Here is a 24,038-nt window from a genome sequence, read left to right on the forward strand (position 1 = left end):
ATTATCTATCTATTATCTATCTATTATCTACCTATTATCTATCTATCTATTATTTATCTATTATATATCTATTATCTATCTATTATCTATCTATCTATCTATCTATCTATTATCTATCTATCTTTTATCTATTATCTATCTATTATCTATTATCTATCTATCTGTTATCTATCTATCTATCTATCTTCTATCTGTTATCTATCTATTATCTATCTAGTATCTATCTATTATCTATCTATTATCTAGTATCTATCTATATATTATGTATTATCTGTTATCTATCTATTATCTATCTATTATCTATCTATCTTTCTACCCTGCTTTGCCGCCTTTATATTGTATTTTTTCCTGTATTATATGGGACAGAGGAGCAGGACGGAGGTTTTGCTCTGATGCTGAAGATTGCAGGTGGGATAATTACGCCCCATTTCCCTCCTTCTCGCCCCCCACCAGCTCTTTTCTCGCCTTTCCTGTGTTTGTCCAGTGGATTTCCATGAGAATCCTTCCTGGGTGTCTGGGTATTTGTTGCCCGGCGGCTCGGTGTAAGCAGTGATACACCGCACTGTGCGGCCATTGTTCCTAGTTGTGGCCCTTCTCATTCCTGCCTGGGATTATTGACTCAGCTGAGAGTTTTGTCCGGTACAATGGCCGCCCGATGAACCATTGTCCCCACATCAGCAGGTGCTGGTCAGCGACAGCAAAACGGAGCAGCCAAGAAAGCGACGAGGACGAGCTCATGATAATATCATTATTCCCGGGGCTCGGCAGACGCAAACACCGACAAATAATATGGAACAACTTATCATTAATGGTAATGACCATGGACGACAACCACCGCTCCACCGCGGACCACGGCACTGACCACAGTACTGACCACAGCGCTGACAGTGGCACTGACCACGACACTGACCACAGTACTGACCACAGCGCTGACCGCAGCGCTGACGGCGACACTGACTACAGTACTGACCACAGTACTGACCGCGGCGCTGACAGCGACACTGACCACGACACTAACCACAGTACTGACCGCAGCGCTGACAGCGACACTGACCACGACACTAACCACAGTACTGACCGCGGCGCTGACCGCAGCGCTGACCGCAGCGCTGACGGCGACACTGACCACAGTACTGACCACAGCGCTGACCGCAGCGCTGACCGCAGCGCTGACGGCGACACTGACCACAGTACTGACCACAGCGCTGACCGCAGCGCTGACCGCAGCGCTGACCGCAGCGCTGACGGCGACACTGACTACAGTACTGACCACAGTACTGACCGCGGCGCTGACAGCGACACTGACCACGACACTAACCACAGTACTGACCGCAGCGCTGACAGCGACACTGACCACGACACTAACCACAGTACTGACCGCGGCGCTGACAGCGACACTGACCACGACACTAACCACAGTACTGACCACAGCGCTGACCACAGTACTGACCACAGCGCTGACGACGACACTGACCACGACACTGACCACAACACTGACCACAGTACTGACCACAGTACTGACCGCGGCGCTGACAGCGACACTGACCACGACACTGACCACAGTACTGACCGCAGCGCTGACAGCGACACTGACCACGACACTGACCGCAGCGCTGACAGCGACACTGACCGCAGCGCAGACCACAGCGCTGACTACAAGCACAGACCACGACACTGACCACAGTACTGACCACGGCACTGACCACAGTACTGACCACGGCACTGAAGGCAGCACAGACCACGGCACTGACTGCAGTACTGACCGCAGCGCTGACAGCGACACTGACCACGACACTGACCGCAGCGCTGACAGCGACACTGACCACAGTACTGACCACGGCACTGACGGCAGCACAGACCACGGCACTGACCACAGTACTGACCACAGCGCTGACAACAGCACAGACCACAGCACTGACTGCAGTACTGACAGCAACACTGACCACAGTACTGACCGCAGCGCTGACAACAGCACAGACCACAACACTGACTGCAGTACTGACAGCGACACTGACCACAGTACTGACCACGGCACTGACTGCAGCACAGACCACGGCACTGACCACAGTACTGACCACAGCGCTGACAACAGCACAGACCACAGCACTGACTGCAGTACTGACAGCAACACTGACCACAGTACTGACCACGGCACTGACCACAGTACTGACCGCAGCGCTGACAACAGCACAGACCACAGCACTGACTGCAGTACTGACAGCGACACTGACCACAGTACTGACCACAGCGCTGACAACAGCACAGACCACAGCACTGACGGCAGCACAGACCACGACACTGACCACGGCACTGACCGCAGCTCTGGTCACGGCGCTGATAGGGGCACTGACCGCAGCGCAGACCACAGCACTAACCACGGCGCTGACTACAGCACTAACCACGGCGCTGACTACAGCACTAACCACGGCACTGACTACAGCACTAACCACGGCACTGACTACAGCACTAACCACGGCACTGACTACAGCACTAACCACGGCGCTGACTACAGCACTAACCACGGCACTGACTACAGCACTAACCACGGCACTGACTACAGCACTAACCACGGCACTGACTACAGCACTAACCACGGCACTGACTACAGCACTAACCACGGCACTGACTACAGCACTAACCACGGCACTGACTACAGCACTGACCACGGCACTGACTACAGCACTAACCACGGCACTGACTACAGCACTAACCACGGCACTGACTACAGCACTAACCACGGCGCTGACTACAGCACTAACCACGGCGCTGACTACAGCACTAACCACGGCACTGACTACAGCACTAACCACGGCGCTGACTACAGCACTAACCACGGCGCTGACTACAGCACTAACCACGGCGCTGACTACAGAACTAACCACGGCGCTGACTACAACACTAACCACGGCGCTGACTACAGCACTAACCACGGCACTGACTACAGCACTAACCACGGCGCTGACTACAGCACTAACCACGGCACTGACTACAGCACTAACCACGGCACTGACTACAGCACTAACCACGGCACTGACTACAGCACTAACCACGGCACTGACTACAGCACTGACCACGGCACTGACTACAGCACTAACCACGGCACTGACTACAGCACTAACCACGGCACTGACTACAGCACTGACCACGGCACTGACTACAGCACTAACCACGGCACTGACTACAGCACTGACCACGGCACTGACTACAGCACTAACCACGGCACTGACTACAGCACTAACCACGGCACTGACTACAGCACTAACCACGGCGCTGACTACAGCACTAACCACGGCGCTGACCACAGTACTGACCGGATCACTAATCATGGCGCTGACCACAGCACTGACCGGGTCACTAATCATGGCGCTGACCACAGCTCTGATCACGGTGCTGATAGGGGCACTGACCACGGAGATGACCAGGGATCTGACTACGGCATAACCGAGGCGCTGACAGCACAGAACTATCACCGCTAGGGTTGAGCGAAACGGATCGTTCATTTTCAAAAGTCGCCGACTTTTGGCAAAGTCGGGTTTCATGAAACCCGACCCGATCCCTGTGTGGGGTCGGCCATGCGGTACGCGACTTTCGAGGCCAAAGTCGCGTTTCGTATGACGCGCTTGGCGCCATTTTTTTCAGCCAATGAAGGGGCGTGGGCAGAGTGATGACATAGGTCTTAGGGGCGTGGACGCCTATTGCCATGTTGTCGCTTGTGCGCTGTAGCGATTTGCACTGTGTAACACCAGCTTTTCAGTTCAGGGACGGACGGAGCACAATGGGTTTGTCCTCTGCGGTTAGAAAAAAATGTAACTAAAGCAAAAATGTGTATGTTCTTATAACTTTTCAAAGAAATGCCTTGTGTGAACTGCGAGATCTCATATTATAGCCGGGTACAAGTACAATGTAGCACCTATAGAAGTCTATAGTGTACGTATAGGAGGCTATGGGTCTATACTGCACCTATGGGTCTATACCTATGGAAGTCTATGGGTCTATAGTGCATGTATAGGAGGCTATGGGTCTATAGTGCACGTATAGGAGGTTATGGGCTTATAGTGCATGTATAGGAGGTTATGGGTCTATAGTGCACATATAGGAGGCTATGGGTCTATAGTGCATGTATAGGAGGCTATGGGTCTATAGCTATAGAAGTCTATGGGTCTATAGTGCATGTATAGGAGGCTATGGGTCTATAGCTATAGAAGTCTATGGGTCTATAGTGCACGTATAGGAGGCTATGGGCTTATAGTGTACGTATAGGAGGCTATGTGTCTATACTGCACCTATGGGTCTATACCTATGGAAGTCTATGGGTCTATAGTGCACGTATAGGAGGCTATGGGTCTATACCTATAGAAGTCTATGGGCCTATACTGCATGTATAGGAGGCTATGGGTCTATACTTATAGAAGTCTATGGGTCTATAGTGCACGTATTGGAGGCTATGGGTCTATACCTATAGGAGGCTATGGGTCTATACTGCACCTATGGGTCTATACCTATGGAAGTCTATGGGTCTATAGTGCACGTATAGGAGGCTATGGGTCTATAGTGCACGTATAGGAGGTTATGGGCTTATAGTGCATGTATAGGAGGTTATGGGTCTATAGTGCACATATAGGAGGCTATGGGTCTATAGTGCATGTATAGGAGGCTATGGGTCTATAGCTATAGAAGTCTATGGGTCTATAGTGCATGTATAGGAGGCTATGGGTCTATAGCTATAGAAGTCTATGGGTCTATAGTGCATGTATAGGAGGCTATGGGTCTATAGTGCACGTATAGGAGGTTATGGGCTTATAGTGCATGTATAGGAGGTTATGGGTCTATAGTGCACATATAGGAGGCTATGGGTCTATAGTGCATGTATAGGAGGCTATGGGTCTATAGCTATAGAAGTCTATGGGTCTATAGTGCATGTATAGGAGGCTATGGGTCTATAGCTATAGAAGTCTATGGGTCTATAGTGCATGTATAGGAGGCTATGGGTCTATAGTGCACATATAGGAGGCTATGGGTCTATAGTGCATGTATAGGAGGCTATGGGTCTATAGCTATAGAAGTCTATGGGTCTATAGTGCACGTATAGGAGGCTATGGGCTTATAGTGTACGTATAGGAGGCTATGTGTCTATACTGCACCTATGGGTCTATACCTATGGAAGTCTATGGGTCTATAGTGCACGTATAGGAGGCTATGGGTCTATACCTATAGAAGTCTATGGGCCTATACTGCATGTATAGGAGGCTATGGGTCTATACTTATAGAAGTCTATGGGTCTATAGTGCACGTATAGGAGGCTATGGGTCTATAGTGCATGTATAGGAGGCTATGGGCTTATAGTGCACGTATAGGAGGCTATGGGTCTATAGTGCATGTATAGGAGGCTATGGGCTTATAGTGCACGTATAGGAGGCTATGGGTCTATAGTGCACGTATAGGAGGCTATGGGTCTATAGTGCATGTATAGGAGGCTATGGGCTTATAGTGCACGTATAGGAGGCTATGGGTCTATACCTATACGAGGTTATGGGTCTATAGTGCACGTATAGGAGGCTATGGGTCTATAGTGCACGTATAGGAGGCTATGGGTCTATACCTATAGAAGTCTATGGGTCTATAGTGCACGTATTGGAGGCTATGGGTCTATAGTGCATGTATAGGAGGCTATGGGCTTATAGTGCACGTATAGGAGGCTATGGGTCTATACCTATAGGAGGTTATGGGTCTATAGTGCACGTATAGGAGGCTATGGGTCTATAGTGCACGTATAGGACGCTATACCTATAGAAGTCTATGGGTCTATAGTGCATGTATAGGAGGCTATGGGTCTATACCTATTGAAGTATATGGGTCTATACATATAGAAGTCTATGGGTCTATAGTGAACGTATAGGAAGCTATGGGTCTATAGCTATAGAACTCTATGATGCACGTATACAAATCTTTACGTCTATCCTGCATCTATTGAACTCTGTGCCTCTGATCATATGAAATCCAGCAGAAAAGCAGCCATGCCATGTTCCATCCGATGTGATATGGCGGCAGCATATGGTGGCACACAACGCCCACTGCTCCGTGGCGCAGAACCTTGCCAAGGCGTCTCAGGACTGAGATATTGATGACTATGTTCTTGTATTCATCTGAAAAGATGGATAACAGCAAAGGGGCAGAAATGGAGAACACTGGACTCTGTCTCACTGTCCTGAATGGCTCCATGAACCATGGACGGAGGCCATCAGAGATGCTGCTGAGCGCTCGGTAACTTCCCCCACTGGTGCCGACTGTGTCACTTCTGGAATTAAGTTATTTTGAAATTCACAAATCTGTAGAGAAAACCAATGTTCTCCCGACTGCCGGAGCCGCGACGATCAGGGAATAATCCGACGGGCGGATGTCTCCTACATTCAAATAACCCACACGGCCGGGTGCAGGCGGTGCCGGGCATCTGCCTCTACATGCAAAACAAGCAGGACAGGGATGGGTCATTCAGGACCTTGGATTTGCATGAAATCTTATTTTTAGGGATTGTAAGTAAACGACGCAGGGCAGATGAGGATGAGGAAGGATTACACAGCACAAGACATCATCAGCATAGTCAACACTGCCTCATCTAATACACAACCCGAGAATAGGAAAAGGGTTCACAGCAAAGGAGGGTCTGCCCAGGGTCCTCCTAGGGATTGCAGAGGGTCTGTCCAGGGTTTTCACAGGGTCTACCAAAGATCTGCCGAGAGTCTCACCAGGTTCTGCTGAGAGTCTGATGGGGGTCTGCTAAGGGTCTGCTGGGGATCTGCTCAGGATCTGCAGAGAGTGTGCTCAGGGTCTGCCGAGGATCTGCCCACAGTCTGCTGAGGATCTACTAAGAAGTTGTCCAGGGTCTGCCAAAAGTCTGTCCAGGGTCTACCCAGGGTCTGACGAAGATCTGCCGAGGGTCTCACCAGGTTCTGCGGAGAGTCTGATGGGGGGTCTGCTGGGGATCTGCCCAGGGTCTGCTGAGGATCTGCAGATAGTGTGCTCAGGGTCTGCTGAGGATCTGCCCACGGTCTGCTGAGGATCTACTAAGGGGTTGTCCAGGGTCTGCGAAAAGTCTGTCCAGGGTCTACCCAGGGTCTTCTGAAGATCTAACCAGGGTCTGCTAAGGATCTACTAGGGGTCTGTCAAGGTTCTGCAAAATTCTGCCCAGGGTTTTCTGAAGATCTAACCATGGTCTGCCTAGGGTCTGCAGAGGATCTGCCCAACCTTTCCATGTCTGACTATTGTATTCTGAGGGTCTACCCAGGATTTATGAGGGTCTGCTGAGGTCTGCCAAGGTTTTTCCAAGGTCTGCCCAGAGTCTGTACAGGGTGTGTCCAGGGTCTTATGAGTGTCTGTGGCTTCAAAAGTACAGCCGGCCAGTAAACCTGTTCAGAGTCTTGTCTTCCTGCAACATATGGGATTTTCCCCCCCCCCATGCCCTGAAGCCCCCCACGTTCATGACAAGGGTCTTCACAGTCCTGCAGGATGTTGAATACTTTTCTTTATTATCACAGAATACCAGGAAACAATGAGACAACAGGAAATATGTCTCACAAACTGGAGTCTATTACTCAGGGGTCCGCCTCATTGACAGACGACTTCCCTCCAGGTCTGGAGACATCAGATTTTGCTTTATTCTGGCTGCTCTCCTGAGTTTTCCATTTTTCGGCTCCAGAGATTTGGACCTTGTTATTTACTGCTATTTCCTGTGATCGTTACAAGAGGACGTGGCTCACAGGATTATCTGGGGGCGTGTCCTCAGGCTGCTCTGCATAATTGCCCTGTGAGCCACGCCCCCTTGGCAAAGACCATACAAATCAGCACTATATATAAAGGCCCATATCTCTGGAACCATATGGTGGATTAAAAAAAAGGCAGAAAACTCAGGGGCAGCGTTAATAAGAGCGAGAGCCGGGCACCTCACCTGGGCACAGATCACCTGTGAAGGAGAAGTTCATCTTAGAGGACAGGATGGGGCTTCATTCACTAATTCGTGCATCTCTCTAAGGCCAGAGGACAGATATACAACTGCCATTCATGCTTTGCTTCACTTTTGAAATTAGCATTGACAAAGCGGGAAGGAGTCGGCAATAAGACCTCCTGCGTCTACAGATTTAGGGCCTTGAAGGGGCTGCGCAGAGAACAAAAGCATTTTGCTTGGTTGTTTCTGCAGCTCTCGCTGACTTCCATGGGGCAGATCAGCCATGGTTGGTCATATAGACTTTTTTGTGTGATTAAAGGGGAATAACAAAGTCCTAACTGAGGCATCAAATGGGGGTCCAAGTGGATGAACCTCCCCCCAAGTCACATTTATCACCTAAGCAGTCAGTAGGTGCTGTTTGCCCCTGCAATTCTCCATTACGCGAGCCATCGGTCACCAGCCCCACCAGCTCTCATTCATTTACATTTGATCCATTACACGTGTTTATCTCCTGCATAATCAGGAAGCTCGGTGAAACAAGCGCGTAATCACTGAGCCAATATGAAGACTTCACACACAAAGTACGTGTCAGAACTCCTCGCCGGCTTCTCGGTGGCTTTGGTTTTGCTCAGATCTCCTTCAATCATAAAAGGCTGCGCGGAGGATAAACAGGAAGATGCTGGAGGGCGATAAATAAACCGCGCTCATCGGATGGATCCAAACGCCGCATTCTCTCTGGCATTATCTTGTTTAAGTAAATCACAAAAAAAAATCCCCGGAAGACAAAATCAATTTCAAGCAATAAGGTTTGTGTAGGATGTGCCGAGCCCTGTGATGTGAACAACAAGGATCCCCTTGGAAGCTCCTCTACGCCTCGAATAGGGGATTCTGAGCACGTGTCACGCCGGGGCCACGAGGAGGGAAAGACAAAGATGTGGCTTCTGCAGATGTTACATTCTCTTCCTTGGAATAGATACAAAGCGGAACGAGACGAGAGCGACGCCGCAAAAGAAAACATTGCAAATGGAAGCAAATACTGGGCAGAGACTCCTAGCGCCATCCGTCTACTTATGGCTCATTCTATGCAGCATTGTTGCCAATGGAACCAGGCTCCATTTTTGGCATAAAGACATATAGGGTTGTCCTGTGTAGATGGGTCACCCAGTATAGTGGTCCTGACGGGACCCTTACATGGTCACCAAGCCAAGTCAATACCCATGATCTAGGGTTACAGTTTCCCCACAGTGGACACACGTGGCGTTTGCCATCCACTGGGGATTCGAGAGGCTTCATTCATGGCTACTAGAGAAATGTTAAGAAAACTCTAAAGCTTTGTGCACATCAGATTCTGTCTGTAGACCACCTGAAAGAGCGCTGAGAATGCCTAGAGGAACGCACATACGCACAGCACTGTACTATCGACTTGCTGTTCACATGTTCACTTTGATGCCATTTCTCACCAGCTTCAGGCTTCCAAAGATGCCAAGCGGATCAAGGAGGTGACCCGACCCCTCTGTCAGCGGCTTCTGCTGGGCAGCCACAAAGCACGTAAGAGAAGACGTCATAGAGACGCTTCAGGAAAAACACCACAAAGAGTCCGCTATGGTCGACACAAGGGTTATCTATTATCCCATTGTTTTAGGTTTCATAAAGAGATTTTAAGAATTCCCTTCTACCGTTGCTGAATCCTAATGAATCATGGTGGACAGATAAATCTTGCCAAATACTAATCTCTGCCTTTACAGTCTTTAGTGTCCTCACATCCACTAATCAACAGCCAACTACCTATCCAACCAAGCAATGAACCAAAGTAATACTCAACCAATTACATACAATGTAACGAGATAAGAAATCATGTACACTACACCTAATCAACCGACTCATAAACCAACCATATTAGTACCTAACCAAACCATAAACCAACCATATTACTACCCAACCATCCAACCAAACACTAAACTAACCATATCAGTACCCAACCAACCAACCCATAAACCAACCATATTACTACCCAACCAAACCATAAGCCAACCATAGTAGTACCCAACCAAACCATAAACCAACCATATTACTACCCAACCAACCAATAAACTAACTATATCAGCACCCAACCAACCAACCCATAAACCAACCAAATTACTACCCAACCAAACCATAAACCAACCATATTAGTATCCAACCAACCCATAAACCAACCATATTACTACCCAACCAACCAACCAACCAACCAACCAACCCATAAACTAACCATATCAGTACCCAACCAACCAACCCATAAACCAACCAAATTACTACCTAACCAAACCATAAACCAACCATACTAGCATCCAACAAAACCATAAACCAACCATATTACTACCCAACCAACCAACCAACCAACCAAACACTAAACTAACCATATCAGTACCCAACCAACCTATCGATAAACCAACCATATTACTACCCAAACAAACCATAAACCAACCATACTAGCATCCAACAAAACCATAAACCAACCATATTACTACCCAACCAACCCATAAACCAACCATATTACTACCTATCCAAACCATAAACCAACCATACTAGCACCCAACCAAACCGTAAACCAACCATATTAATACCTAACCAAACCATAAACCAACCATATTAGTATCCAACAAAACCATAAACCAACCATATTAGTACCCAACCAACCAACCAACCCATAAACCAACCATATTACTACCTAACCAACCCATAAACCAACTATATTACCACACAACCAACCCATAAACTAACCATATTAGTACCCAACAAGCAACCCATAAACAAACCATATTACTTCCTAACCAAACCATAAACCAACTATATTACTACCTAACCAACCAACCAACCAACCAACCCATAGACTAAGCATATTAGTAGCCAACCAACCAACTCATGAACCAACCATATTACTAACAAACCAACCATATTGCTACCCAACCAACCAACTAACCAACCCATAACTCAACAATGCTATTACTCAACCAACTAAATAATAAAACAAGCCAGCTAGACATATTATCCATCCAATGAACCAACCTATGAACCATCCAACCCCTAAAACACCTTCTACTGTCCAACCAACCATGAAATAGGAGTGAATGTAACCGGCCAAGTATCGAGCTCCATGGCTGAAGTTACTGCATCGGTGTCATCTTCAGTACATGTTCCAACCTTCTGAAGTTTAGACCCCGCTGGCATTTTATCCCTGAGCTGCCAGCGCAGGATGAACAGACAGTGGAATATCCTCAGTAAATAACGTTGCATCTCTCTATAGAGCTGCTCCGCACCATCGCTGTACAACAGATACAGATTTTTTTTATAACGTTTTATTTTTCGGATTCAATAAAATATTAATTTTACGCAATAATAAACAAATAATAAAATGAATGCTGGTTTGTAAATATGAGGAAAAAGAAAACAAAGCCCCATCCAGTCTATGCAGAATATTTCTTCAGGAGAACGTGTCCCCTCTGGGGATCAGGACTGTTAAACTAAAAGCTTCTCTCATTAAAGAGCAGCCACATATCACAAGGAGCGGCGCTCCCTGACGGACGGGTGGTCATTCTGGAGCGTTCCCTTGCAACATTGCACACTCCAGCGATGAGCATATGCGATTTCATTATGTGCCGCCTGCAAGGAAAAATAACGAGCTGCGAACTGCACCAGAAGAAGGATCCAGCCCCTCATAGCGGCAGCGCCTCCACTCAGCCGCCAATTCACCTTCATTTGTGTTTATCAGGCCCAGGCCCTTACCAATAAACTGAAGGAGGCATTTAATCCCGAGGGAGAAGATCGGGCGGCAGGAAAATGCACAAAACATAAACTATGCAGCCGAGATAACAGCCATTGTGAGGGGCTCTGCGGAGAATGGCGCACGCTGGGGAGATAACTTGTATCCATTCTCTGCAGATTGGAGAAGGAAATGTTTGTCTGATGCCTTTGGTATTGCTGCCGAGAGAGAAGAAAGCTCCTAAAGCTAAAGATGAATGTATCCGTTTACAATGATTGTCTGCACTTTGTATCCAGGTGAGCAGGAGACCAGCCCCATCCATGCCACCCCGTTCTCCTAGAACCCTTTACCAACCTGTACCTCCCTATAGACCCCCAGGAATGTTTGTCTGATGCCTTTGGTATTGCTGTCGAGAGAGAAGAAAGCTCCTAAAGCTGAAGATGAATGTATCCGTTTACAATGATTGTCTGCACTTTGTATCCAGGTGAGCAGGAGACCAGCCCCATCCATGCCACCCCGTTCTCCTAGAACCCTTTACCAACCTGTACCTCCGTATAGACCCCCAGGAATGTTTGTCTGATGCCTTTGGTATTTCTGCCAATAGAGAAGAAAGCTCCTAAAGCTGAAGATGAATATATCCGTTTACAATGAAGGAGCGATTGTCTGCACTTTGTATCCAGGTGAGCAGAAGACCAGCCCCATCCATGCCACCCCGTTCTCCTAGAACCCTTTACCAACCTGTACCTCCCTATAGACCCCCAGGAATGTTTGTCTGATGCCTTTGGTATTGCTGTCGAGAGAGAAGAAAGCTCTTAAAGCTGAAGATGAATGTATCCGTTTACAATGATTGTCTGCACTTTGTATCCAGGTGAGCAGGAGCCCAGCCCCATCCATGCCTACCAGTTCTCCTGGATCATTTTACCTAACTGTACCTCCCTATAGACCCCCAGGAATGTTTGTCTGATGCCTTTGGTATTGCTGCCGAGAGAGAAGAAAGCTCCTAAAGCTGAAGATGAATGTATCCGTTTACAATGATTGTCTGCACTTTGTATCTAGGTGAGGAGGAGCCCAGCCCCATCCATGCCACCCCGTTCTCCTAGATCCCTTTACCTAACTGTACCTCCCTATAGACCCCCAGGAATGTTTGTCTGATGCCTTTGGTATTGCTGTCGAGAGAGAAGAAAGCTCCTAGAGCTGAAGATGAATGTATCCGTTTACAATGAAGGAGCGATTGTCTGCACTTTATATCCAAGTGAGCAGGAGACCAGCCTAATCCATGCCACCCCGTTCTCCTAGATCCCTTTACCAACCTGTACCTCCCTATAGACCCCCAGGAATGCTCAGAGGGGTCCGGAAGCCCAGATCCAGAAAACGCTACATTGGTTTAGATATCCCTATAGATTTAAAGGGAACCCGTCAGAATGATCCTGTCCCCAAACTACTGACATGGTCATGTCTATCTCTGAAAGCTAATGCCATCCATGCTCATAGTTACACAATCCGGTGCTCGTTTAGTGTAAAATCGCTGTTTTAATTAATACGTAAATGAGGCCTAAGTGCTCTGGGCATGCCAAAGCACTTACCAAACCTCTGTCACCCAGGTCCCCGTCCAGCCCCATCTGGCACCTGCAATGATAGTAGGACCCGACTGTCAGTGCGAGGAGCCGGACTGTGATCTGAGCTGCAGTACTGACAACAACCACTACAGAGTGGTGGCGCTCCTGTTCTGTACGCAGTGCAGGACCTGCTAACAGCGGATCTGTGGGGGTGCCAGGTGTCTGACCCCCACCCATCTGATACCGATGACTTATCCTGAGGACAGGGCATTATATCCTGGACAGCCCCTATGTAAATCAATACCTGCCTATGTAGTTATATGTAGTCATCATCAATACAGAAGAAATCTGAAATCTATGGAAAGATGATAAAACATGGTCATTTACATATAAAGTGCTCACTACTGCCCCCTATGGTCATTTCTCAAAGGGAAAAAAGAATCTAACATTCAACCAAATAACTAAGTAACCTGGCAAACCAAGGCTGGATTCACACAGTGCAGATGGCGAGCAAATAAGAAGCGCCCAAGACACGGAGGTCACCGCGGGGAATCAACTGCAGCTAACCGAAAACCGCCAGGATCTCACACTGAGGACGCGCCTCGGGCACAGGGCGTCCGCAGCTCAAACTGGAAGACGTCAAATGGGAAATGGTTCAAATTCTAAAGTGACTGTAAAAATAACCAACTTTACGACTCGCTCGGTATTAAACATCTTGTCAGCCCCATAGAGCCTAAAGACTTCATACACGGCCACATATGTGAAAGAACAGTATATATTAAAATATGTGTTTGATAAAAGAATAAAACAAAGCAGAAAGAAGGGTAAAGAAAACCTCAAAGTGCACATACAGGACTAGTAAGCGTCAAGGTCATGAGATGTCAAACATAAAGCGCCATGTGCGCACATTCTGAATATAAAATACATGAGGTTTCAAATTCATTACGAGAATTTTACATCAATATTGTTATAGTCCTACTTAATAAATGAACACAACTAGCCACGGAAAAATAAACAAATACATATTTTCGTACAGTATATACACTGTGTCTCGTAACTGTAGGTTCTATACAGATTCACAGCAATTAGTTTTACTAACTTTATTGCGTTCACATCTTCTCAGTCCTCCGGAACGGAGGGATTATTAATTATTGTTAATTGTATAGTTTGCTGCTCGTTGCTTAGGCGCCCGGCCACCGACGCAGCCTATCAGAGTTGGCCGGTCACTTTCACAAGGAGCGCAGCGCTTACAAGCTCTTTGCTATCGGCCATGCAAGCGCTGTTCTAAAGCTGACCGGCTGCTGTAGATGCAAAGCTGCCTCTGCCTGTAACACTGGAGAACCCACCGTCAGATTGGAGAGCCCACCATTACCGTCAGGACCATCCGCACTGCCAATCATCCAGGTAGGAAGCCTGGAGGCGGGGGAGCGGTGCGCTCCTGAACAATGGTCTGGAGGATAACAAGTTATCTACCACATAAGCAACTGATCAGCTCTGCAACTAATCAATGTAACACCCAACCAACAATCAAACCATCCACACTGTGACCAAGAAACCAGACACACAAAGCATCTACTAATCGGAGCCTCCGCCTCGGTAATTAGACGTCCTCCTATTGGTTACAATGTATCTCCCATATCCTTTCAGTAATAAGAAGAATTAATTATAAAGCCTTCGCCTCCACATATTAAATCCTGCACCAAACTTCACAGCCTTTTTTTCATCATGAAAGCGATGCGAGTGCCGAGAGGAGGGAGACGTCCTTTTACGCTAATATCTTTGATTGAAATGTAAAAAGTCCGCAGATAATTAATTTCTCCACATCACATCGACTCATCTCTTCTGCCAATTTGGCTGTTGTTGTTTTAATTGTGTAACAAGCTAATAATGAGATCTAAACTTCACAACCCGTCCCGATGTGGCCAATTTGAACAATTAAGAAAACAATACTCTGCAAAGTGCGATGACCGGATTGTAAATAGGGAGGATTCTCGGCTACAAATGTATCAATATTGGAGAGGCTTCCACAGCAGGCGGCGAACAGGACACATTGTATCACTGCCTAGAATAATGACATTATCGGTCACCGCCGTACAATGGCGGCCGCACATCGAATCCTGACTCACAGAAACAACTCGGTATCACACCGAAGACCCCATTACTGGACGGCCTCTACCATGTACACGGGAAAAAGTACAACTGAGCTAAACTATATACTATATACTATACTGAGCTCGCATGTGTTATTAACATTATTATTCCCCATCATAAATCTAAGATCATCCCGCTACATTATAACTCTGGACTCCCCCCCCAATACATTATAACTCTGGGCTCCCCCCGATACATTATAACTCTGAGCTCCACCCCCCAATACATTATAACTCTGAGCTCCCCCCCCCCCCCGATACATTATAACTCTGGGCTCCCCCCGATACATTATAACTCTGGGCTCCTCCCGGTACATTATAACTCTGGGCTCCCCCCGATACATTATAACTCTGGGCTCCCCCCAGTACATTATAACTCTGAGCTCCCTCCCCGGGTACATTATAACTCTGAGCTCCCCCCCCAATACATTATAACTCTGAGCCCCCTCCCGGGTACATTATAACTCTGAGCTCCCCCCGGTACATTATAACTCTGAGCTCCCCCCCAATACATTATAACTCTGGACTCCTCCCGGTACATTATAACTCTGGGCTCCCCTCGGTACATTATAACTCTGGGCTCCTCCCGGTACATTATAACTCTGAGCTCCCCCCGGTACATTATAACTCTGAGCTCCCCCCCAATACATTATAACTCTGGACTCCTCCCGGTACATTATGACTCTGGGCTCCCCCCGGTACATTATAACTCTGAGCTCCCCCCCAATACATTATAACTCTGGACTCCTCCCGGTACATTATGACTCTGGGCTCCCCCCGGTACATTATAACTCTGGGCTCCTCCCGGTACATTATAACTCTGAGCTCCCCCCGGTACATTATAACTCTGAGCTCCCCCCCAATACATTATAACTGTGAGCTCTACCCCCGGTACATTATAACTCTGAGCTCCCCCCCGGGTACATTATAACTCTGAGCCCCCCCGCCGGGTACATTATAACTCTGAGCCCCCTCCCCCCGGTACATTATAACTCTGAGCTCCCTCCCCCCGGTACATTATAACTCTGAGCTCCCCCCGGTACATTATAACTCTGAGCTCCCCCGGTACATTATAACTCTGAGCCCCCTCCCCGGGTACATTATAACTCTGAGCTCCCCCCAGTACATTATAACTCTGACCCCCTCCCCGGGTACATTATAACTCTGGGCTCCCCCCGGTACATTATAACTCTGGGCTCCTCCCGGTACATTATAACTCTGAGCTCCCCCCGGTACATTATAACTCTGAGCTCCCCCCCAATACATTATAACTGTGAGCTCTACCCCCGGTACATTATAACTCTGAGCTCCCCCCCGGGTACATTATAACTCTGAGCCCCCCCGCCGGGTACATTATAACTCTGAGCCCTCTCCCCCCGGTACATTATAACTCTGAGCTCCCTCCCCCCGGTACATTATAACTCTGAGCTCCCCCCGGTACATTATAACTCTGAGCTCCCCCGGTACATTATAACTCTGAGCCCCCTCCCCGGGTACATTATAACTCTGAGCTCCCCCCAGTACATTATAACTCTGACCCCCTCCCCGGGTACATTATAACTCTGAGCTCCCCCCGGTACATTATAACTCTGAGCTCCCCCCGGTACATTATAACTCTGAGCCCCCTCCCCTCGGTACATTATAACTCTGAGCTCCCCCCGGTACATTATAACTCAGAGCCCCCTCCCCAGGTACATTATAACGCTGAGCTCCCCCCGGTACATTATAACTCTGAGCTCCCTCCCCCCAGTACATTATAACTCTGAGCTCCCCCCTGTACATTATAACTCTGAGCCCCCTCCCCAGGTACATTATAACTCTGAGCTCCCCCTTGTACATTATAACTCTGAGCCCCCTCCCCGGGTACATTATAACTCTGAGCTCCCCCCGGTACATTATAACTCTGAGCCCCCTCCCCAGGTACATTATAACGCTGAGCTCTTTGGTCCGCTGTTCAGTGTTACAGCAGGTCGCTGCGGCTGACTACAGAGAACAATTGCACAAACGCTGATGATCGATCTCTGGTCCTTAGTGACTGAGCAGCGACAATGTTCGGACCGCCGCTCCGTCATTTACACCTTTCAAGGCAACAGATGAAATGAATAATGAACTAGAGACGTTTCTGACAGACCCTGGAGGAACTTTCTACAGACCCCCACAATCAGCGCCTTCAGAGACTTTGTTTTTTTTGAAAAATCTTGAAAACTTTTGCTCAGATTTAGAAAAACATGGCCGCCTTCTTCCAAAAGCAAAGAGCAATACCACATCCGGCCTGCAGGTATGGGTGGCGCTGTCTCTAGGAGCAGGTAGCCATGTTTTCCTTATCCTGGAGTACGGGGATATTTTATGTTCTACGGAGCCATAACCTGACACTAACACAGGTGTAGGAACCTGAATGTTCCATTGGACGCCATGTTGTAGGGGCACCATACAGAACACACAGCGTGGGACACGGGGGGCGCTATTCTATGTGCCCCCCACAGTAAGGCAGCGAGGGCTCCAGCTCCTGGAGGAGACATCATTCCTTCCCCTGTCCAGCCCAATGGTCTCCCTGCTCCTGGTCTCTGCAGCCCCAGACGTGTATGAGTTACTGCAGCATCTACAAAGTGTGTGAACAATGTAGAAGAGATTGTAACGACACTTCAGAAATGTGAAGCAAGAAGAGCAAAGCTCAAACCTTCAGGATGGAACACTTAGAGAAATTGCAACATTTTGACTCAATGTAAAAACCTCTTCAGTTTCTTGACAAAGACGTGACATTCCCAGAACCCTCACAACAGGGTGAACCTGAAGGTCTAGGATGGAGAGTCGAGACCCCTAACCTTCACAAAAGGGTGAACCTGAAGGTCTAAGGTGGAGAGTCGAGACCCCGAACCCTCACAACAGGGTGAACCTGAAGGTCTAGGATGGAGAGTCGAGACCCCGAACCCTCACAACAGGGTGAACCTGAAGGTCTAGGATGGAGAGTCGAGACCCCGAACCCTCACAACAGGGTGAACCTGAAGGTCTACAAATGGTAACAAAATTCTCATTGGGGTCTGTTACAAACCCCCAAATATAACAGAAACCATGGAAAGTCTACTTCTAAAGCAGATAGATGAAGCTGCAACCCATAATGAGGTCCTGGTTATGGGGGACTTTAACTACCCGGATATTAACTGGGAAACAGAAACCTGTGAAACCCATAAAGGCAACAGGTTTCTGCTAATAACCAAGAAAAATTATCTTTCACAATTGGTGCAGAATCCAACCAGAGGAGCAGCACTTTTAGACCGAATACTATCTAATAGACCTGACAGAATAACAAATCTGCAGGTGGTCGGGCATCTAGGAAATAGCGACCACAATATTGTACAGTTTCACCTGGGTCGCTGTGACCAGTGGGGTACCGCAGGGGTCAGTATTGGGACCTGTTCTCTTCAACATATTCATTAATGATCTGGTAGAAGGTTTACACAGTAAAATATCGATATTTGCAGATGATACAAAACTATGTAAAGCAGTTAATACAAGAGAAGATAGTATTCTGCTACAGATGGATCTGGATAAGTTGGAAACTTGGGCTGAAAGGTGGCAGATGAGGTTTAACAATGATAAATGTAAGGTTATACACATGGGAAGAAGGAATCAATGTCACCATTACACACTGAATGGGAAACCACTGGGTAAATCTGACAGGGAGAAGGACTTGGGGATCCTAGTTAATGATAAACTTACCTGGAGCAGCCAGTGCCAGGCAGCAGCTGCCAAGGCAAACAGGATCATGGGGTGCATTAAAAGAGGTCTGGATACACATGATGAGAGCATTATACTGCCTCTGTACAAATCCCTAGTTAGACCGCACATGGAGTACTGTGTCCAGTTTTGGGCACCGGTGCTCAGGAAGGATATAATGGAACTAGAGAGAGTACAAAGGAGGGCAACACAATTAATAAAGGGGATGGGAGAACTACAATACCCAGATAGATTAGCGAAATTAGGATTATTTAGTCTAGAAAAAAGACGACTGAGGGGCGATCTAATAACCATGTATAAGTATATAAGGGGACAATACAAATATCTCGCTGAGGATCTGTTTATACCAAGGAAGGTGACGGGCACAAGGGGGCATTCTTTGCGTCTGGAGGAGAGAAGGTTTTTCCACCAACATAGAAGAGGATTCTTTACTGTTAGGGCAGTGAGAATCTGGAATTGCTTGCCTGAGGAGGTGGTGATGGCGAACTCAGTCGAGGGGTTCGAGAGAGGCCTGGATGTCTTCCTGGAGCAGAACAATATTGTATCATACAATTATTAGGTTCTGTAGAAGGACGTAGATCTGGGGATTTATTATGATGGAATATAGGCTGAACTGGATGGACAAATGTCTTTTTTCGGCCTTACTAACTATGTTACTATGTTACTATGTTACTATGTCTAAGGTGGAGAGTCGATACCCCAAACCCTCACAACAGGGTGAACCTGAAGGTCTAAGGTGGAGAGTCGATACCCCAAACCCTCACAACAGGGTGAACCTGAAGGTCTAAGGTGGAGAGTCGACACCCCGAACCCTCACAACAGGGTGAACCTGAAGGTCTAGGGTGGAAAGTCGAGACATAAACCATTGACAATGCCTGGCATTCCTTCTACCGACCATCACTAACGTAGACAACCTGTCCAATGGCTTCCGAATACAAGGAGGGCACTGAGGAGACCACCACTTCACGTCCACCCATCTATTAGGGGCTTCTCCATGAGCAGTAACAAGGACCATACTGACACATAACATCATTCCTATAAAGTCAACCAAAGAGACGTCAAGTCAAGGAGCTAAATGAAAAGTGGTGGAAAAGCAAATAGACAAGGCTACAAGGTCAATGCCTGGAGACCGGCATGACCCACCACACATGTCCGCTGCCACGGCGGGCACGCTATGGACCCCATGAGGCTAGCGGGAGAGAAGGCGGCTGCTCAATGTACTCACCTCCGGAAGGGGCATCCCGTTGATGATGAGGTCGGGCTGAGGAGGGCTCTGGTTGGTGAAGGTGTGCTGGTAGACATGGTTAGACCCGGCGTTCCTTGTGTTTTGGTTCTCCACATTGAGGAAAGTGCTGTCTGATCGCCTGCAGCCAAGTGGGAGGGTCTGCTGGTGGTAGTCAAAGTAGTTTAGTGATGAAGTAAGGGAGGAACAGCTCACCACGTTCATCTTATCCGTCTCCTCCACATCTCGAGGCACCAGGCGGATGTCGTTCTTGCTGATTTTCTTCTTCTTGTTGGATTTCTTCTGGTGTCCATAGGAATATTCCGCTATTCTGAAAGACAACATTAACAAGGTGCAAACACATGAAAGAAGTATAACGGCACTGTGCAACACATGGCGACGCAACACTAATGCACGCAGGAGAAAATGCCATCAATCCAACACAAACCTTCTGCAGCCCTCGTCTACAGCCCTCATCTACAGCATTCATCTACAGCCCTCATCTGCAGCCCTCATCTACAGTATTCATCTGCAGCCCTCAACTGCAGCCCTCATCTGCAGCCCTCATCTACAGCTCTCATCTACAGCCATCATCTACAGCCCTCATCTACAGCCCTCATCTACAGCCCTCTTCTGTAGCCATCATCTGCAGCCCTCATCTACAGCACTCATCTACAGCATTCATCTACAGCCCTCATCTACAGCCCTCATCTACAGCATTCATCTACAGCCCTCATCTACAGCATTCATCTACAGCCATCATCTACAGCATTCATCTACAGCCATCATCTACAGCCATCACCTACAGCCCTCATCTACAGCATTCATCTACAGCCATCATCTACAGCCCTCATCTACAGCTCTCATCTACAGCCATCATCTACAGCCATCATCTACAGCCCTCATCTACAGCATTCATCTACAGCCATCATCTGCATCCCTCATCTGCAGCATTCATCTACAGCCATCATCTACAGCATTCATCTACAGCCATCATCTGCAGCCATCATCTACAGCATTCATCTACAGCCATCATCTACAGCATTCATCTACAGCCATCATCTACAGCCATCATCTACAGCCATCATCTACAGCATTCATCTACAGCCCTCATCTGCATCCCTCATCTGCAGCCATCATCTGCAGCATTCATCTACAGCATTCATCTACAGCCCTCATCTGCAGCCCTCATCTACAGCCATCATCTGCAGCTCTCATCTACAGCCCTCATCTACAGCATTCATCTACAGCCCTCATCTACAGCATTCATCTACAGCCATCATCTGCAGTCCTTATCTACAGCCATCATCTGCAGCTCTCATCTACAGCATTCATCTACAGCCCTCATCTACAGCATTCATCTACAGCTCTCATCTACAGCCATCATCTGCAGCCCTCATCTACAGCCCTCATCTACAGCATTCATCTACAGCCCTCATCTGCAGCCCTCATCTACAGCATTCATCTACAGCCCTTATCTACACCATTCATCTACAGCCCTCATCTACAGCATTCATCTACAGCCATCATCTGCAGTCCTCATCTACAGCATTCATCTGCAGCCCTCAGCTGCATCCCTCATCTGCAGCCATCATCTGCAGCATTCATCTACAGCATTCATCTACAGCATTCATCTACAGCCCTCATCTACAGCCCTCATCTACAGCCCTCATCTACAGCATTCATCTACAGCCCTCATCTACAGCATTCATCTACAGCCCTCATCTACAGCATTCATCTACAGCCCTCATCTGCATCCCTCATCTGCATCCCTCATCTGCAGCCATCATCTGCAGCATTCATCTACAGCATTCATCTACAGCCCTCATCTGCAGCCCTCATCTACAGCATTCATCTACAGCTCTCATCTACAGCCCTCATCTACAGCCCTCATCTACAGCATTCATCTACGGCCCTCATCTGCAGCCCTCATCAACAGCATTCATCTACAGCCCTCATCTACAGCATTCATCTACAGCCCTCATCTACAGCAATCATCTACAGCCATCATCTGCAGTCCTCATCTACAGCATTCATCTGCAGCCATCATCTGCATCCCTCATCTACAGCCCTCATCTGCAGCATTCATCTACAGCCATCATCTGCAGCCCTCATCTGCAGCCCTCATCTACAGCCATCATCTGCAGCCCTCATCTACAGCATTCATCTACAGCCATCATCTGCAGCCCTCATCTACAGCCCTCATCTACAGACATCATCTGCAGCCCTCATCTGCACTCAACCGCAGCCCTCGTCTGCAGTCCTCATCTACAGCCTTTATCTACAGCCATCATCTGTACTCAACCGCAGCCATCATCTGCAGCCCTCCTCTACAGCCCTCGTCTGCAGCCCTCATCTACAGCCATCATCTGCAGCCTTCATCTACAGCCCTCACCTGCTGCCATCATCTACAGCCTTCATCTGCAGCCTTCATCTACAGCCATCATCTGCAGCCATCATCTACAGCCTTCATCTACAGTCATCATCTGCAGCCTTCATCTACAGCCCTCACCTGCTGCCATCATCTACAGCCATCATCTGCAGCCCTCATCTGCACCCCTCATCTGCACTGCTCATCTGCACCCCTCATCTGCAGCCCTCGCCTGCACGCCTCACCTGCAGCCCTCATCTACAGGCCTCATCTGCAGCCCTCGCCTGCACACCTCACCTGCAGCTCTCATCTGCAGCCCTCGCCTGCACCCCACACCTGTAGCCCTCATCTGCACGCCTCATCTACAGCCCTCATCTACAGACATCATCTACAGACATCATCTGCAGCCCTCATCTGCACTCAACCGCAGCCCTCGTCTGCAGTCCTCATCTACAGCCTTTATCTACAGCCATCATCTGTACTCAACCGCAGCCATCATCTGCAGCCCTCCTCTACAGCCCTCGTCTGCAGCCCTCATCTACAGCCATAATCTGCAGCCTTCATCTACAGCCCTCACCTGCTGCCATCATCTACAGCCTTCATCTGCAGCCTTCATCTACAGCCATCATCTACAGCCATCATCTGCAGCCTTCATCTACAGCCCTCACCTGCTGCCATCATCTACAGCCATCATCTGCAGCCCTCATCTGCACCCCTCATCTGCACTGCTCATCTGCACCCCTCATCTGCAGCCCTCGCCTGCACGCCTCACCTGCAGCCCTCATCTGCAGCCCTCGCCTGCACACCTCACCTGCAGCCCTCATCTGCAGCCCTCGCCTGCACCCCACACCTGTAGCCCTCATCTGCACGCCTCATCTACAGCCCTCATCTGCAGCCCTCATCTACAGCCCTCATCTGCAGCCCTCATCTGCAGCCCTCACCTGCAGCCCTCTATCACTCTGCGGCTTTTCCAGAGGTGGAAGCTCGGATGATTTACAAGTGTCTCTTACTTCGTCCTTTAATTACTCTCATGTAGGAGTCGTGACCCCATGATTTCCAGACTACTAATTGGAAGTTCTGGGGTTAATTGGGCTTCTGCCGGCCGAGAATAAGCGCTGCCTCCTGATAGAATCCCTGCAGTTGCTCTGGTTCCGCCATCGTTGGGTCTTTCTATGGGGAAGAGACGAATGGTCTCATTGTTATCTGCACTTTGGAGTCGATTTGATATTTTACGGCCTCCTAATTAGAATGTAGTTTATAGATTTACAGAATCAGCTCTAATTAGCTGAGATTTCCAGGCTTAGACTCTACGATGGATGGGAAACA

The 24,038-nt window shown here is 48.3% G+C and overlaps 1 protein-coding gene across 4 annotated transcripts in view; it reads right to left on the reverse strand.

The window, feature by feature from the left end:
- Positions 1-24,038, reverse strand: part of PCDH19 (protocadherin 19) — a 222,343-nt gene that overhangs the window by 190,309 nt on the left and 7,996 nt on the right. For 2 of the 4 annotated variants that reach the window (XM_069746087.1, XM_069746086.1), the window contains exon 2: positions 20,558-20,672. In XM_069746087.1, coding sequence (XP_069602188.1) covers positions 20,558-20,672 — 115 coding nt within the window. Of the gene's footprint in view, positions 1-20,344; positions 20,673-24,038 lie in introns of all 4 variants that reach the window. The other 2 variants (XM_069746085.1, XM_069746083.1) reach the window with 1 other exon arrangement.

Source organism: Ranitomeya imitator, chromosome 2 (genome assembly GCF_032444005.1).
Source record: "Ranitomeya imitator isolate aRanImi1 chromosome 2, aRanImi1.pri, whole genome shotgun sequence".
NCBI lineage: Eukaryota > Metazoa > Chordata > Amphibia > Anura > Dendrobatidae > Ranitomeya > Ranitomeya imitator.